Source organism: Mesitornis unicolor, unplaced genomic scaffold (assembly GCF_000695765.1).
Source record: "Mesitornis unicolor isolate BGI_N332 unplaced genomic scaffold, ASM69576v1 scaffold24797, whole genome shotgun sequence".
Taxonomy (NCBI): domain Eukaryota; kingdom Metazoa; phylum Chordata; class Aves; order Mesitornithiformes; family Mesitornithidae; genus Mesitornis; species Mesitornis unicolor.
In genome coordinates this window covers 968-19,104 of record NW_010197425.1, presented here as the reverse complement: position 1 = coordinate 19,104, position 18,137 = coordinate 968, and the positions used below count along the sequence as shown (strand labels likewise).

The following is an 18,137-nucleotide window of genomic DNA, read 5'->3' as shown; positions in this document are numbered from 1 at the left end:
ATGTAGTTTAACTTTCCTGCTAACAATCCTTCAGTGTCTGACAAAATCAATTGATAAAGGAAACGTCTGAAGTCAGTGCATGAGTTGCTGCTTTTAACCACCAGCTGCTTCGTGATCTTGTGGACTGGCAGATGAAAACAAGCTTTCCTCTTGCTTTTACTTGTTTTTTATCCTAACTCTTAATCAATCCAGACTTGAATTAAGAACTATTTTCACCTGTATCAGACTTGAATTAAGAGTTAATTTTAACTCTTACCAGAATCTCATTCTCTTAGAAGTTGTGTTAGCATCTGGGGCTACATACGCAGCCAGGGATTTGCATTAGTTTGGTAATTTGACTTTAAAAATGTTGGCCACTGATGTACTGATTTAGCAGAGTCTGCCATACTAACAGGTTGTTATTCTTTAAAATAACTTTAATGAGATGTGCACTTTCTGGAATAGTTTTCATTACTGCTGGTTTGGTTTCTGATCCTCTTTTTATGCTTTATACGGGTTTTTTTGGTTTCTCATCAGAGTTGGGGAAAAGCTTTTGTCTGAAGTACTAGAAAAGCGTACTAGAATGCTGGCTCTGGTTTTCATGTCAATACACTCGAGAGGTGTTGGGGAGAAATCAGAGGAGGGCTACAAAACCACTGTAAAGGGCTGCAGTATTTGAAGCTGAAGGAGCATAACCTGTTCCTGCAACAAAACGTATGGGCTATTGTGTGAAACTCACAGGATCTCCTACAACCCAGACCAGTCCCTGGCTTGTTTCAACAAATACAGTCCTTGGGGAAGAAGAAAAAATGCTGTAAAATGGGAGCACTGAAAGGGCTTTGTAAGCAAGAGGTGGATTCACTCGTGCGTGGCTCCAGGACAAGACTCTGAAGTGCAAGTTGTGCCGTAGCCTTTGTGTTCAGGCCCGCGGTGTCCGCCACAGCCCTTTTGGCCTGCGTGTGTAAGGACCGTTCCCGTGTCTTGCATTTTCTAATTTCACTGATTTATCTTGGTTTTTCTGCTTTAATGTGAATACTTATAGGTTCTGAAAGAAATACTCGTATCCTGTGGCTCCTGCTGGCAAACACCTGGAATTGCTGTTGACTTTATTGCATTGGCTGATCCTTTAGTTCTCCTTTCAGGATTTTGAACTGTGGCATGCGTGCTGCGGAAACAGACGGCAAAATAGGGGGAGAAAAGGTGTTAGTTACTTTTTACATACAAAATAAATTGATAATCCATATGCTTAATAGCGATGCTGATGGAAATAGTTGTTTTTCAGGAGTAGTCAATTGTGCAAATTCTGCCATTTCTGCACAGATAAATGCAGTCTGCACCACTGACCTGATCCCTTCCGGGCAGTGGGGCTCTCTGTTGACAACTGCACTTAAAGGAGTCATGCTGTTGGACCTCTGGGCTGTAATACTTAGCTTAAGCTACCAATTTTACATTTTAAAATCTATTTAATCCTCTTTTGCCATATAAAGTGGACTTCTGACAGCTTGGCTTGCCCTGCTTTTACTCTGCATCCTCCTGTGGCGCAGGGGTATGTGCGAAAGGTGACCGGTTGCTTATTTTTCTCTTTTAAAACTTGCCTTATGTGAAGCGTGAGCCCCTTTCTGAGAAAGGCGATTCCTCAGCATCCTGCCCAGGATGACTGGGTGGTTCTGGAAGGCCCAGCGCGTGGGTGAGTATTGCTGCTGTACCCCATGGTGCAGGCATGTCTACAGCTGCCAGTCTTGGTTCTGAGCAACACTGCAGCCATGTGGTATCATAAATCAGTAAATGGGGTGGATACATGGTCTGTCAGATACTTACGAGTACTATTTATTTTCAAAAAGTGACTAAACTACTGTTCCATGATGCAGTACAGCAGGAGGTGATGTGATGAAGTACTGGCAGAGCAACCTCGAGCCAGCTCCAGGTGGGAAGGCTTCGATCCCAGTACAGCAGCCTCCATACTTACAGATAAGGATCTGCAAGTAGTGCAAGAGGAAGGAATTTGAGATTAAATATATGTAGGTATGTATTTAGAGATTCCATGATTAGTACAGCACTATGGGCTGCGTGTGCAATTGGTGTTATCTTAATTCTTACTGTTGCACTAGAACACAAGTTTTAAGGGAAAGTTTTAATCAACCAATATGCTTATAGTCTCTGCTCAACGACAGGATAACTTTAATGGGAGGGCAGGGGATGGTTTTTCAGCATACTAAGAGATGTAAATGCTTCAAAGCATAGTGTGGAAGGCTTAATGTTTTAGTTAAAGTAGTTTTCTTGTTGTTGAAAGTGAGTGCAGCTGACTGACAGCTTAAAACTGCACCAGAGAGAGGATTTACATCATCCTCAGAGCAAGGTTCCCAAAGCTTTCCTGTGCCTGCACTTCTCCAGGGAGATGGTAGTTCCCAGTTGGTGATGCTGCTGGCACAGCTGGTAAAAGGTAAGAAGCTTCTGAACAGCAGCTGTGGTGAACGGGGTGGTAAACAGTGCTACCAAGAGCTGGTTTGCACTGGAAGCTGGCCTTGTTTTGGCACAAACCCCAAGGTACCTGTCTCAGGCAGTAACTTGGGTACTTCCTGTCCTGTGCTTACGTGGCACAGGCAGCACCATTCCATTTCTGTCCTTCAACAGCCACCGCTGGTTCCTGGTGCATATTTATTCCCCCAAACCCATGGCACTAGAAACTTTGGCTGTGATCATCAGTGAATACAGCAAAATTAGTCACTTTTATTTAAAAGAAATAACATATTACAAATAAGTGTGCAAAACAATTTCTGTGATTAAACACACATAAAAGCAACATGCAGCCTTGACATCAAAATCTGCGTAGAAGTTAGTCCTTAGTATGTTAAGTGACACTAAGAAGAAACTTGTCAAATTTAAGAGAGTTTGCAGCTAAAGAATCCTAGAGTGGACTGGTGTGTCAGATTTGAAGCATCTGTGAAATTAAATCCCAGAACAACAAGATCTCCCCCAGGTATTCAGTGCTGGGGATGGAGAGCTTGTGTCTGTTTCCCTTTCTGGTTCAGCATCTTGTGCCTCAGTTCAGCAGTAAATATTAATTGCCATATCACGACTTTGGGAAGGAGTTTACAAGTCAGTTGGTTTAGTCTAACCTAACTGTCCCTAGGCCAACAGTATTTAGTATGCAGTATCTCAAATTAAAAAAAGAAAAGTTTGCAAGTTTAAAGCCATTGCAGAGAAGTTTACTTCATGCCACCTTGTGCCACCTTTATTGTGCTGGATGTGTGAGTGGCCTGTCTGGTCTCCCAGCTGAATGACAGCAGTTTCAGAAGCAGTCAGTACAGCTGTCACCAGCACTGAGGGTGGTTTTTAAACCTGAATGGCTGTTTTGTTACAGAAGGAATCACCTCTACAACTGCAGGAGCTCCTCGTGCCCAAGGGCTCTGGGTGCCTGCTCTACACACTGAGGTGAGGTTACTTGGGTCAGCCCATGCCTAAACGTGCCTTCAGCTACACTGTACAGTTTGACACCTGGACAATTGGTGCTGATCACTCAACCACCATCAGCATGTGTACAGGAACAGCAGTTGGTGGCCACAGGACTACCACCACCCAACCCCATCACCAGCTCAGAGGACAAGCATGGTTCAAACGACAGTCGTCTGTCACCTGGGCTCCTCTGTTGCTCTGGGGTGTGTTCAGGCAACACTCCTGCTCCTAGCCCAGCTGGTGGAGTTTTACCCATCGTATTCCCCCACTCCCAGCCATTCAGTGGGAGTAAAGCAACGCGGTAAATCTTTTGTTTTCACATCCCGTTTTCTAAGGCCAGCTGTACATTTGTACAGCCCCCTGCAGATCTTCTAGTGTGGCAGGCACTCGTGTTCAAAGTCATTTCACAGTTTAGATTAAGAGAAACCCAATAGGCAGAAGCTTGTTGAAAGCCACATCTTGAAAACTTGAGTTGATGACAGTAACCCAAATAGATTTTAAAGATGAATACTTGCAGAAATGAGAATAAACATATGTAGTCCACTACTTCAGAGCTTGTTCTGATCATGTTGGGCCAGGCTTCTCAGTGAGGTCTGCTAAACTTCTTGATCAGTATTGGACATTCATATACTGTCCTTCCAAAGATGTGGAATAGCCAAGGCAGTGCTTTGACCCATGCGCTGCCTCAGCTCAGTCAAAGCTTGTCATCCGTCATTTCTAGAAACTGAGCATAGACATCCCTTGAGCATTCTCCTTTTTGGTTGAATAAGAACTTGTAGTAGCTGCCATCTGCACATATTGCTGAAACAAAACCAAAGCCATGATAAGTTCAGCTGCTCCAGAGGTACTGTTCTGTTCAGCTGTAGCTTGAACTGACCTCTCCACACTAGCAGGACACACAAAGAGGTGCTGTGGAAGAACCTGAGGTCAGTCAGCCCTCATTCACCATCGGTCAGCCCAGCCCTGCACCCAGGCTCGCTTCCTTCTGCCTTGGGCATTGTCTGACCTCACTCCTTGCACTGCTGAGCGGGAGAGCTCCCTGTCATGGCTGATAGGGACATGCAACCTTGTCTCATCTCTGCCTTTCCTCCAGCTCAAAGCCAGCGTAGTTCAAAACCTGGGGAGGCCTCCAGCACTCACCTATGACGGCGTTTGGCTCTGTTCCAAAGGCACAAATGCACGGAGAGCCTGAGGGAACCTGAAATTTGGAGAAACTCCATTTGGAACTGAAGTACTTGGGTAGAAAGCTGGCAGAGGCCAAACTGAAAGAGAGGAAAAAAAAAAGGTGTAACAAAGTAGTGAGGTGCTGGCTGGAGTTGACGTAGAAGTGCTGATGTGTCTGAACAAGTCACAGGGTTCACACTAAGTGCTATTTCTGATTGGCTTTTTATTTTCTTCTAAGTCCTACATCTGCAACTTCCCTCAAGCACAACAGATTAATCCTGCCACCTGCAGGAGTGCAGGTATTAGCTACTGCTTGACAAGACCAGTTTTAAATGCCATTAAAAGAGCAATCCCCCACCCCATCCATAAAGGTTTCAAAAAGGCTCAAACCCTACCTTGACTGCTTATTTCTCTTAGGGTCTTCTGCAGCAAAAATATGTACTGTGCCATGGTCACTGGATACACAGATTAGGGAGGCATCCTGATTGAAGTTAATACTGCAGAGAACACAGACAGTTCAGTAGCTACTGAATGCTCCCTCAGCTTCTGGTGCACGCAACCCTGCTGCAGTTGCCTGGAGCAGCTGCCAGCCAGGCAGGCAAGGTGGTAACAACTCCTCTCCTGGAGGAACTGGGACTGCCTCAGTGCAGCGCCTTTGCTGATGAACAGCCCCTCTGGGGTTGAGGGCCTGCTCTATTGGGACCAGCCATGCAGGAGGTGCCCTGACCGAGACATAGTTGGTGTGGGCTGTTCTGCTACTTCTGCTGGAATAAACTGCACAACCTCTGCTGCAAGGAGTAGCCAAGGACTGAATAAACCAGGTACTCATCTTGGTCTCTCTGGGAAGTGTTTGGCTGTATCACCGCATTCCCCCTACTGCGGGGTGGAGGTGAAGGTGAAGTATCCCCTCGCTAACAGTTTGTTAATGCAGGGAGGTAAGCCTAGCAATAGGTGGGATTTGGTCCCAACCCCTGTAATCTGCGCTGGGTTCATGGAGCTGCCGGCAATCACTTCCTGCTCACCAGCGCTGAGCAGAGGGAGAAGCACAGGCCCAGTGCAGCCCTGGGACCTGACTGCCAGGAGGGTTCTGTGTTGTGCCTGGTCCAGCAGAGCTCTCCTTTGCTTGCTGAAGGTGACTCGGGTGCTGTTTACCAGGCTGCCTCAGTACAACAGTACCCACAAGACTACAAAGCAGAAGCAATTAAACATACCAGTATATATTGGCTGCCTGTGATCCTCTTCGTAGCTCCTGGATTAAATGCCCTGATGAAGTATCAAATATTCTTATAAGAGTCCCCTTGAAAAGGAATCAAGCTTTGTATTAGGAAAGACAACTCTTGACACCTGTGAATGCGTCCTAGAGTTCCATCTACCTGACCAGCAGGCCCCACATACAGAACTGGGTTTGAGAGAACCTCTCTTAATGTTAATTTTTTTGGAAGAATATTACTTCCCCCCCCACACACGATTACCGCAATGTTTCACTGCTTTGGCGTACAACCCTGTTACTTAGCTACTCAACTAAGTTTGTTTCATCCAAGTTACATTTGAAAGCATGAGTGCAGCCCAGGCATTTGTCTGCCCACACTGGCATTCATTTGTGTACAGACTTTTCTGCCCAGGTTTGAGTAATTTCTTTCTTGCTCCCCACAGTCAGTGCTCTCTTCTGACTGCTGCTGTGCAATTTTTTCCACCTAAGTATGATCAGGCTGTGGCTGCTCTTGCCTTACATTCAGTTCGGTTGAAGTATCCTACAAGAATTAGTTACCTATCACATGCTCATGATCTGTACTGATCCAAATCTGAGAGCCCCCACAGACAAGCCAGGTTCCAGACAGATACCGCATTAAAAAAGTGCTTCATTTAGAGTAAACCAAATTTACATCAGAGGTGTAAAACAAGGCCATGTATCCCAAATAAAGCAAGCAAAAATTCAGTAGTAGTTTCTTCTGATGAGGAGTGGGTACGTATTGTCACCTACAACTCATGCTATACACCTGGTTAACAAATGCATCTCTCCAGTCACACACCAGTAACAGGACCCAGCAGACAAAGATTCAGGTGAATGTCGGTGTGGCCTGGATTTTAGACACTTGCTTGAGCTGGCTGCTGACAGCATGCTCCGTATGGCAATTTGCCCATGCTCTGATTTCAGTTTGAAAATGCTGGTTGAACTTCTCTACACAAAAAAATGAATGTCTTGGAATAATGATCAGCTGAATGTATATTATTTAGCAGTGGAGTCAGCAGTTTTAAGAGCTGTGTTTAGACGATGTACAGTAGTTAAACTTAGTTAAGGGAGACTATGGCTGCATTTTTTTTTAAGCTTTTTAAGCTATAGGCCATGCAGTAGAATATTCTAAACAGAGATTTGTTAGATTAATTTACATTGTCCTTGAGAAACTCATTTCAGTTAAGTGGAAGAAAGTAGCGCGTACTCAACGTGCCTCAGGTGGATGGGCACAGCAGATGGGGACATCTACCCTGCAGTCCTTCGGACACTTTGGAACCGCTCATCCCGTGGGAGATGAAGCTTTCTGCAGCCTTCAGTGAAGTCCCCGAGGAGGAGGCAGGTCTGTGACTTGCTTTGCCTTCTCTCTACATCTCTCTGCATCAGCCCAGCCCAAAGGGATTTGCACCAGCACCAACTTCTGGTTTGGCAGCGTGGTGCATGCTTTAGCCCTATGGAGTGCACATCCTCAGACTATTTGGTAAATATTTGAAAAGTCATTTTATCATTTACACTCTGTATGAAAACACCTCAGTGTGTGTATGAGAAAAATGGAAGCAGTGCAGCTCCGTCCTGGTCTGTAACAGGAGTTAAGCCAGAGCAGGATGAGGTCCTCCAGTATGACAGACCTATTGCCAAGTACTTCTGTAGCCAGTGGTTTTGAAGTGAATTTAAGCAGAAACCAACAAAGGTGAAAGAATGTAAATAAGCTTCTCCCCTCCACCCTTAATTTTTTCAAATTAATAGTACTGATTGAACAATAGATGGAACGGGAACTGCTCGGTCCAGATCTCATTCAAATGTCACTGAAGTCACTGCTACAGCCACCTAAAACATAAATGCTACCTCAGGCACGGCCTTTGGATTGCTGCTTGGATATCCTAAAGGGCACTACAGATAAAGGACCAAGAATGTGTATTTCAGTGACTAATTTTCCAGTTAGTTATTTCTATGTCTTTCCTATGAAAAGATGCGACTTCCTATTTCAGAGGAAGTCACTACTCTAGAACGCATAGGAAATCAGAGGCAGGAGGAGATTATTCTTACTTTTTCTGATGCTGTTGCAATTCTTGTTCCCTGCAGGTTTAAAGCGATACAACTCAAGACTCCTTCATGAGCCGGTATGTCCACAGGAGGCTTTTCTGTATTGGCGAGATCCACTATCTGCACGTGGCCAGTATGTGTTCCAGGAAATGCAAGAAGAGAATTATTACTATTTGGACAAAGGACACAGAGACCTAAAAGACAAAAATTAAAAAAAAAAAAAAAAAAGAAGAGAGAATAACTGTGTAATTTCCATAACCTCATAAAGTTTTCAAACATAAGTTTCTGAAATACCAGTAATTTCAGAATAAACAAACATCCATGTAGTGAAATCAGAATTTCATTTTAATGGCTACTGCAGTATCCCAAAATATGATCTGTCTGTAAGTGCAGAACACAAAGAGGAAGGGGACCAGCATAATTTAACTTGCTTGCATCACTTTACTTGAAAGTAATCTAGTTGTGGTTATCCAAAACTTGGATGTTTTCAGAGATCAGTCCATCAGTCTGTTACAGCAAAGCTATTTAAATAAGAATAAAGAATCTCCTTAGCAGCTCAGAAAGGGTAAGAGTTTCTAAGAGGTGGTATTTTAGTTTCTCCTCCATCAATAAAACTGATTATTATTAATTCATGTTTGAACTTAGTTCTTATGGCACTTGCACTTTTGTTTTTCCTTTGTAGGTCTTTGCAGACCATTTAGGGTAAATCGCTTCTCTCCCAGGTGTTCTGCTGATACCGTAAATTCCTGCAAACTCAGCCTACAGCTACTGGGGCAATGGGTGGGCATCACGAGGAACAACACCCTCCTGCTGGATCTTCTACAGTCTGCAAGGAGGCTGCGCTGCCCGGAGAGCAGCCAGCGATTCCCTGTTTGCTTCGGCTTGAAAACTGCCAAGGATGGGACTCCAAGCCTGAGCAACCTCCTGGTGCAGCAGAAAGCATCTTCCTGACATCCAAGCTGATCCTCCCAAGGTACCAAGCATGGCCAACACCCCTTGTTCTACTGTCTGGCACTATCAAGAAGAGTTTGGCTCCATCGTTTCTGTAACTGTCCTTCAGGTGGCTGTGAGCTGCCAGCTACAGACAGCCCTTCACAGTCTCCTTTTTTCCTACGCTCTGGGACCCTGACAATCTCCACTGGAGGACAGAGTTGTGCTCGGGGGCAGATGTGCACACAGCTGCCATTACCTCTCCAGTTTCAGACCCTCACCTACACTGCTAGTCACAAGTGTGCGGCTGACATGGCAGTACACTCATCTCTGCCCTCAGGACTCTCCTTCAGACAGTGCCTCAGTTTTCAACAAAAACATTTCCTCAGGTCAAACTCAAGCTCTGTCCCTCCCACGCCTACCTGGGGCCTAGAACAGGCATCACTGCACTACACAGTCCTGAGCCTGTGGCACTAACACTCGCCTTGTTTCAGGATACCTGCCGCTCCTTTCAGCAGAACAGTATCAGTTAGCCAATTAGGCTCTTTTGGACGCTGTAGAGAACAGTTTGCTAGACAGTTCTAGCTCTATTAGGAAAGAGGGATGATGCGCTTCAAGTTTGTGTTTATCATTAAGCTTTTAGCACAAAATACATCAAGGTTACAGGTTCTTTACAGAGGAAAGCATATAGCTCTTATAGAAATCAAATGTATAACCTATCAGGAGTACATGAAGAAGCTTTTCTGTGCCGAGTATTAATAAATTAACCATTTTATAAACCCAAAAGCATCTCCAAAGGGCATGACTATCGTGCAGTAAGTAAACTGCTTAATGACTTATAAATGAGAGTGATTCAGGCAGCTAAAGATAAATAACATGTCAAGAACAGAATAAACTTGCTTCCATTCCCCAGCACACACACACAACTAACCTTTAGGGTTGTAGCAGGTTTCAAAGACGTGCAACTGGTGGGGATTGTGTGTGAATGTGAAAACTTTAATCATTGAGTCCAAGACTACCACAATTCTGAAACAGACAAGAAGTTCCTATGACTTGAGGTGGGTAAAACAGGGACAGACACAGCAATTCAGATCTGCAAAGGCTTTCAGTGGATTTAATGGCTATATTCTTCCCCCTCCCCCCGCCCCCGTCTCACAGACTTACAGCCTTGCAAAAAACCATGCAACTGCAAGCCTGCAAAGCACTTTTTTCCAAAGCTGTGACAACAGAACCTCTCCGCCCACACACACACAGACTCCAGCTGTTAACAGATGCTTTTGCTCTGGAGATCCGCTTGAATTCCCTTCACTCGTCCACACCCAGAAAAACAGGCTGTAGTAGCCACATGAGAGCATTTCCCCATGTTAGGGGCCCACAGGCTTTCCCCTAAGGTTTCAGATAGCAGTGTACTTGAGCTGTGATCCATTAACACCTAATGCTTGCCCCCAAAAGCCTGTTTTACCTTTAACTGCTGGTGTTAAAGCATAATCTTTTTCTTTCTACAAGCAGCTGGAAAGGAGCAAGTGCAGCGTACAAAGCCAAGCTGCACGTCTGGAACACTTCTTGTACCTACCTATCTCTCCGCAGCTTAACTGCCTTGACTTCTGTAGAAAACTCTATCTCAATGACAGTCTTCTTCTTCAGGTCATCCCAGATCATTACTGGAACAGTGCAGAGATTGCATTAGATCATCAAGGCACATCTGAAGATCCGCATCGCCTCCCTTACAACAATTCCCAGTTTCTGAGAAGGCTGATCAAGAGCTGCATCCAACAGCTAAATGGTTACAGCCTGGCATCCTGCTAACCAGAAGGTATTTAGCTGCCACATATACACCCACTCTCTCATGCTATGACTCATGCAGGTAAGAGCTGGTAAACTAACCATAAAAGCTGACAATAAAAACACATTTTTCTAAAGACAAGCAGTTGTTTTGTTTTGTTTTAAAGGTTATTTTTTGAAAAGTCAAGAAAGTAGCATATTTCCCTACGAAGCTCACCAGCCAGGGCCCTTTTCCCCCTCAGGGTGCTGAGCCCTAGAGCCTCTTTGCAAAGTTACCTGTGAGAAGCACGGAGTTTCTCACCAGGTCTCAGACTGGTCAGTGCAGGTGACAGCAGTGATGCAGCTTATTGCACCACAAGGCATTTGGTGTGGGAGTTCTTTGCAAGCTCTCTGCAAAGGCTTTCAATGGATTTAATGGCTATATTCTCTTTTCCCCTCTCTTCTGAGTTTCACACAGACAGCAAGGCAATCACTTACAGTATCTATTCCTTGAGACTCACCTTTGTTAGGCGGGTACTTCGGCTTCTTTCCTCCACCTACTAGTGCTAAATAGTTGCAACGAAACAACATTTCGACATGGCCAACACCACCTTCTAGGAATTCTGAAAGACAAAAGTATTTTATTGAAAAGTGCCAAAACCTGTTAAAGTGCCATCTAATTTTTACCACTGTAACAAGAAAAGCTCATGTTACCAAGCACTTCTCGGGCACCTGAGAAAAACAGCATCTTCCTACACTGGCTGAACTTACAAATCAGAATCCTCTAAGAGTGGGTGTGACAGACAGTATTTGCAAGGGGATTTGTCTTTATAGGTTTGGTGGAACTGGACTGGACCCTCTCGTGCTGTTCTCTGGAGCACACCCATAGCTGCTGGGATAGGTAAGAAGTACGGTCCAGCCCCAGCAAGCCTCCACTCAGGAACCAGTGCAAGCAAGATATATCTGCTGGTACAGGCAGTTTCTCATTTATAGCACAAAGAAAAGGCTTTTTTTTCTTTTTAAGAATCTCAACTGCAGAGGAAGTAGTGTAAGATGCCATGCTTATGGTACAAATGGGGGAAAAAAATACCAACCAGGGGATTTTATAATAAAAAATTGTTTCTATTTGATGGTCTTTGAGTAGGGGCTTGGTTTCATTTACACAGCTTAGAGGGACGCTTGGCATTGCACTGGGGAGAGGGAACTGAACTGTCAGAAAGAGAACCCGTAACTGGCTTTTTGAGGTAGAAGAGCAGAGTTAAAAACAACCTTCTGCTTTAAAAGACTGTCCAATAACTCCACACACTGGCAGTCTGCAGCAGAAAAGGTGGATGAAACTAGTAAACCATTTAAAAGCTAGAGGAAAAGTTGAAATTTCACAAGTACTCAAGAGAGACCTACTGTCAGAAATAGGATAAGAAGAAAACAGCAAAAATGTCTTGAGGAGCAGGGAGGGAGCACTGCAATGGAAAGACGCAGGCATACACATGAAGGATAGGACGGGGGAGATGCAGCTGGGCATTGAGCAGCACTGCCGTAGAGCTGGATGAGGAACCTATGCTGGGACTTTACACAGCGCTGAAGGTAGATAGATGGTGGAAGGACGTTCACACTGGAGCAAAGCCTTGGATTTCATACAAGTCTTTGTGGTTTCTTCAATAACACTTCTGACTGCTGAGTTTCCTTCCTGACCAGTTGTACTTGGACACTACCCACTTCTGCACCAGATCCTCCTCTTAACTCCATTAAAGCACTTACAGCATGACAGCACATTTTGTTATGAAGAGGTATTATCACAGCAACAAAAAGTCTTCAAATATTTACAAATTGTAACCTGAGACAATTTTAAAACATGCGGTGTGTTCTGAATCTACGTTAGAACAGACACTTTGGTCACCTTTACACTTCTGACAGGTGATGCCTGGATAGGGAACTTTATCAACTTCCAGATATGAGAGACAAGCCAGAATCTAACAGTTCAGACTTGGTTTCATATTGGGTTACATATATCAATCAGACAAGCTCTGACTGGGACTATCTCAGGTAGGTTTAAATATACAGGAAAGATGAACAAGATTTCACTGTGCCCCTACGGAGTCTGTGCAGTCTGACCTCTCAAGAATCCACTGAGGAAAGGCAAGGGCTCCTGAAAAACATTTCATGACAAGGGTCCTGGAAATCCATCCAGAGCTACTGGCAGGGAGGGTTTTGACAAGGGACCCAACAGGACTCCAACCTGAATTCCGATCCCCTTAGCACACTATCACCATGATGGGCTCAACGTTGCTTATGGAAGAATTCACTATTAAGAGCAGGGAACAGTCTGTCAGCTTTGGCCACATGAACAGAGACTGAAATTTCTTACAGCACTAGGAAGTGAAAGCATGCCTGGTTTCACAGGAATTGCTATTTTAAATACATTTTTCCTCTTATTAAATGCTTTCTATGACCACAGGCTGGAAGTCCTGGGAAGCCTGATCAGCATGGCAGCTTTCTTCCTACATTTAGGGTTACAATCACATGACCAGGTTTAATTTTCCCTTATTTTGTCTCAGTTATGTTTGCTTTCTGATAAAAGGCCCCACTACCTGTTAATATAGCTGATCTAGTAATTGCTGTTAAGACATTACAAAATTTACCATCCTGAGATCCTCCCAAATTTTTTAAGCATACAGAGAATATAAAACATAGAGTATTGGAGGTTTGAGCTCGCAGTGCTCTTGCAGGCAATACTCTAAACAAGCACGAGAAATGTTACATTCAGATCTCCAGTAAAAAGGCAGTAGTTTTAATGCTGTACTAGATAAATCAGATTACTGCACAGGAGCAGAACAATTTCTCCTGATGGTACACAATACCGCTGCAGCGAGTGGCTCTTCTCCCACTTGAGAATAACCAGGCAACTTATCTCCCATTCAGGACTACAAACAATACCAACAGCGAACACAACTCAGCCTCTGCAAGAAGGTGAGGCACTTTCATCCCCAGCCAGCTGTATGTGAATTAATGGCACCTAAACACCTCACCAGGCAGTGGCATAAGTGAGCGTCCCTTTGGGGCCAGCATGGACTTCCCTTCTTCGGGCTTTATCCAAAGCCTTCCAGTGATGGGACGGTGAAAGCTAAGCAAGAACCTTACAGGAAAAAATCAAGGAGGCTGAGCTTCCAGCACAGAACTAGCGTGGTATAATAAGCAAGCATTTTACCTTGTTTTTCTTTTTCTTTGAGTGGATCTGCATTATAAACTCGGAATCCATTTTCCATTCCACATGCAAAGCATCCTGTAGTAAAAAGCACATATATATACACATATATAGTAATTGTGAGATACACTGAAGGACTTAAGCAAGAGCCAGAGGGTTAAGAGCGCATTACTCAATAACTGCGTTGTTAAACTCAAGCTGAAGACCACTTGCAGGCTTTGTTAGTGATTGCAAGTGCAAACCCTTGAGAGGAGCTGTCCTCTACGCTGGCCTCCACTGAGACTGCAAAGTCCTCCGTATCCTTTCAAACAGGTAAAAAAACAATGGAAGGAAAGGAGAGCAATTCCCAACCTATCTGTATCCTCTGCCATACACCACAGAGGGAAGGAAACCTGCCTTTTAAATGTTATGGTTCAACAGTCACTATGAAGCAAAACCCTTCCTTTCTCATTAGATCTGAATTTACACTGTGATTATGACTATATGAAGTATGATCCACAGCTCCTCAACCATAGTTTTTATGAATGCTCTAGTGAGACCCTACCGAGACAAATGCCAACAACTACAGACATAGCTCAGGTCTAAACCAGGGAATAATTAGGAGCCAGACTAAGATACTGTGGGAAAGTATTTTAGTACAGAATTATGCATGTGCCTTTTTAGTGAAATCCATCAAACTCCAAGTATCCTGTGCTGCTGTTCTACTCTACGATGGGTGAATACTGTTACTAATATAAAGAAACACCAGTGTGAAGTTAGAAGCAGCTACTGTTGCTAGAGGCAGGCTGACAGAAGATTAGTTACTACACAGTTTATATATAAAAATATATATAAAAATCTAGTTAAGATCTACAAGGTACTGGAACAGATATTCAAATTATTCTGGTTTTCTTCTCATGCACTGCAATGACTGCAACAATTTAAACCCTTCAAGTAAAACCTGAGGAGCTATGTGTAAATGCACCCTTTCCTCAAACTCAATACCCAAGAATCACGGAGGGGGCTGGGGGAAGGAGGAAAGGAAGTGTTCATTCTTAACACAAGGTCTCCAAAGCATTTGCTCACAGCCTGGTGAATTCCTCCACACAAACCTGACCTGGGTTGCTGTGGAATAATGGCTCAGAACTGACAAAAGGGCCCAGACTACACAAGACGGCTCCAGGTATTCCTGGACCACTTTCAAAAACACAACAAAAACCCAACCAAATCCCCACAATCAACCAAGCCCCAGCAGCAACAAAAAAAGGGCATCACACATCCCCTGCTTTACAGACCAGTATCTTGTGAGGTGAGAGGTGTATGTTTGGCAGCAGACTTAGGGTTCCTATTCACTGAACTCACGCATACAAAGGAAAAATTACTACAGAATCCATCTCTGCACCCTGCAATGTGGAAAGGAAACAAATTAACCCTCTTATTTTACATATAGTCACTAACAGCGGTCACAGACCCAATATACCAGCCTGTTCTAGCAGTACAACAGTCAGCTAAACAGTGAAGAAAACAGAACTCACAAAAAAACTACTCTCCCCACCCAAAAGAAATACAGGCACAACTTGACTCTGTCCAAGTTTCTGTAATAAATCAAAATTTACTCTTGTTTATGTATGTAAACACACCTAGAGAATGGTTAAGAAAAAAAAATAAAATATATAAAAAAAATCAGTAAACATATTGCAATGGATGTCTTCCAATGACCTACATTAATTTTACCTCCTCCCTTCTCAGTGCATTATTCTTCAGTTTGCTCTGTCAAGCAAACACAGGAGTGCACTGCACTGCAATCGCAGCACTAAGCAGCTGCCTCCCCACACAGGGTACTGCACGGGGTTAACTGGAAAGCAAGTTACAATGGAAACATTTCTCTGTACGTAAAGCAATACTGCACAGGATGAGAACTAATCTGTTTCTGGTAGCTGTAGCGTGTATCCATGTAATTGTTTTTCCAGTGAGTTTTATAATACAATATTGTATTTGCAGGAGAGATGAAGGAAACTGTTCCACAGTAAAAGACTGCTGTAGAGTTTTACTTGTGTTAATAGCAGTAGCTTATAACAAATGGAGCATTCCTCATGCAATAAAATGCAGATATTACATTTCCTGTAGCACCACTACAGCTTCTCTGCAGGGCTGACCTCGTGACTAAGACGTGGGCTGCTTTTAATGTCTTGGGAATATCTACAATTTTAACTGGAGACAACACACCAGAACTGAGGGAAGATGAGAGACAGTCCCCACAGCCAGTCATTACTGACTGAGATAACAAGGTCTTGGTCACAGCAATGCCTGAGCCAAACAAGAGAAGAAAAATATAAACCCATACGGGAAGAGTGCTGCTACTCATTCAATCCCAGGTTACAGAACAGCTCTGGAGCCCAGCGTTTCCCATCTGACTGATCCCAGTGTTCACCAGTGGGATCATAGACTGGGCAGCTACAGCTACAGCCTGCGAGCTCAGGTGTACGAGAGCTGGGGACCGGCAGCCAGAAGAGGGAACTGCTGCAGTAAAAGGTACAATTCCTTCCTCAGGAAGGTCTCGTCTCATTTTAAGAGAGGACAGACATGCTGTCAAAGAGCCACTGACAGAAGACAACTCAGATACTTAAAAAGTAAATTAATTTCAAGAGAATTACTACCCTAACCTGCAGTTGTGCTTGTTCCTACAGTAACAGTACCATATGGCAACAGTCCTGGTGAGGGCACAGTGAGTTTTGTTTGTTTTTCTAAAAACAAAGGAAAAAGAAGCATTAACTTAATGACTGTCCTAGAAGATGCCCAGGCTGAAGCGGGGGCGGGGGGCATGCTGACTAAAAGAAATCTGCAGGCTTTTGGGCCTAAAATCCAGAAATTGCAACAGTGAAGCCTAGGGAAGTGACTATGGCAGGTGCAGTTCCTTGCACTTTAGCTTTGCTCACCACAGTGTATTTAGTCTAAAGCCATGAGAGACAATACAGAACTCCACCAATATTTATGGGGTCCTACAGATACACATTTCAGTCCACTAAAGGAGATCAAGTGAATAAGACAAGCGTTTCAACACCTCAGTTTTCAAACTAACTTCAGACTCCAACGGTGACAAGAGAGACTTGTCAGCAATGTACACACATACTGTCTGGTACGGTAATTTATTTTGATGTTCATTTCTGTGAAGCACTTTAATGTCCTTCTGAAAGGATGAGAAAAGTGCCTGAAATCAGGAGTACGCCAGCTTGGAATTAAGAACCTAAAGTCAGAACATTCTCTTAAAACACCTGAGAACACCCTGCAATAAAGCCCTTCCATTTTGGGGGGTTATATTGGGATTTTTTTGTTTTATTTTTTTAATTTAAAGTAAAAGGTGGCAAAGGCACACAATATAAGAATATAGTATCATTCAGGGTACGTTTCAGAAAAACTGCAGACACTAGCATTATCACTTGCCAGTCATGGAAGTTAGGACTTGGAGAAACTTATTAGATCATTCCTCCCATCTCTGTGGGACTGGCCAGTCTTTACTAAGAAATTAGGTTATTGTGACAATATATGCAGACACCCACATTACTAAGCTTCAGCACTCAAGTGACTCATATTTCTATTTTTGGTAAAAGCAACAAGGAAGAAGTGAGCCTTCCCATTTATCTACTCATCTCCAAGCTGCCAAAGAACCTTTTCTTTAGCACGTCACCAGTTTAGGGCCTTCTCTAAAAGTTAGCATGCTACCTACAGTTCAAAAGTCATCGCTCCTAAGCGGGAAGAGCTCCGGGAGCCTGCAAATGAAAGGCAAACGTGGGTTTAGTTCAAGTTTTTCAGTTGGCCAGGTAGGATGGGACTGGAATACTGTTAGGAATAAGCTTCTCAGCTTACAGATTCCCAAGACAAGTTCCTTAACATACTTTGGATATGATGTTATTCAAAAAAAGTGTTTAAGTTGCATTTACTGCTACAGAATTTAAGGAAGCCTTTGCCACAAACAATAAGTTTTACATGCTAAAATGATATTCTAAAGGCGTTCTGCAGTAAGAGAGAGACTTATCTTCTTATACAGTTCTCTATGACCCAGCCCCATCACAAGTCAAGCATCAACTACTACCACTTCATTACAGATCCCTGCAGATTTGAAGCGAATCTCATCCTTACAATTCTTTTTCCATCACTGTTGCAAACGCAAGATGAAAACAAGTGCAGAGTTGGTGAAAATCATACTACTCTTTTGTTTTCAATTCACCAGGATAGCATGAAGAGAGATACCAAGAGGCTTACAGCTTACTACACCACTGACAAACCTCAACAGAGACGTTACACTAGGAGCAACAGAATCCGTGTTTACACACGACTGCAACAGCAGCAGCAACAGGTCTACAATGGCAGAAGTTGCAAGACTGTCTTAGGCAACAG

At 43.7% G+C, this 18,137-nt stretch overlaps 1 protein-coding gene across 1 annotated transcript; it reads right to left on the bottom strand.

Moving 5' to 3' along the window:
* Positions 1–4,136: 4,136 nt before the first annotated feature.
* Positions 4,137–13,841, bottom strand: WDR45B (WD repeat domain 45B). The gene is made up of 9 exons (XM_010188807.1): positions 13,767–13,841; positions 11,083–11,184; positions 10,374–10,461; positions 9,732–9,826; positions 7,874–8,064; positions 5,808–5,893; positions 4,992–5,093; positions 4,573–4,694; positions 4,137–4,156 (listed from the first exon to the last, which is right to left on the bottom strand). The coding sequence occupies exons 1-9, from the start codon at positions 13,822–13,824 to the stop codon at positions 4,137–4,139; spliced, it is 864 nt and encodes a 287-aa protein (XP_010187109.1). The 5' UTR covers positions 13,825–13,841.
* Positions 13,842–18,137: the final 4,296 nt, after the last annotated feature.

Bases quoted from the DNA above. Each gene is read 5' to 3' on its own strand.
- WDR45B (XM_010188807.1), bottom strand. From the start codon at position 13,824: ATGGAAAATGGATTCCGAGTTTATAATGCAGATCCACTCAAAGAAAAA. The intron at 8,065-9,731 runs GTTAGTTGTGTG...TTTGTCTTTTAG, and splicing joins AACCTGCTACAACCCTAAAG to GTCTCTGTGTCCTTTGTCCA. The intron at 5,894-7,873 runs GTAAGAATAATC...TTCCTTTTCAAG, and splicing joins TTGCAACAGCATCAGAAAAA to GGGACTCTTATAAGAATATT.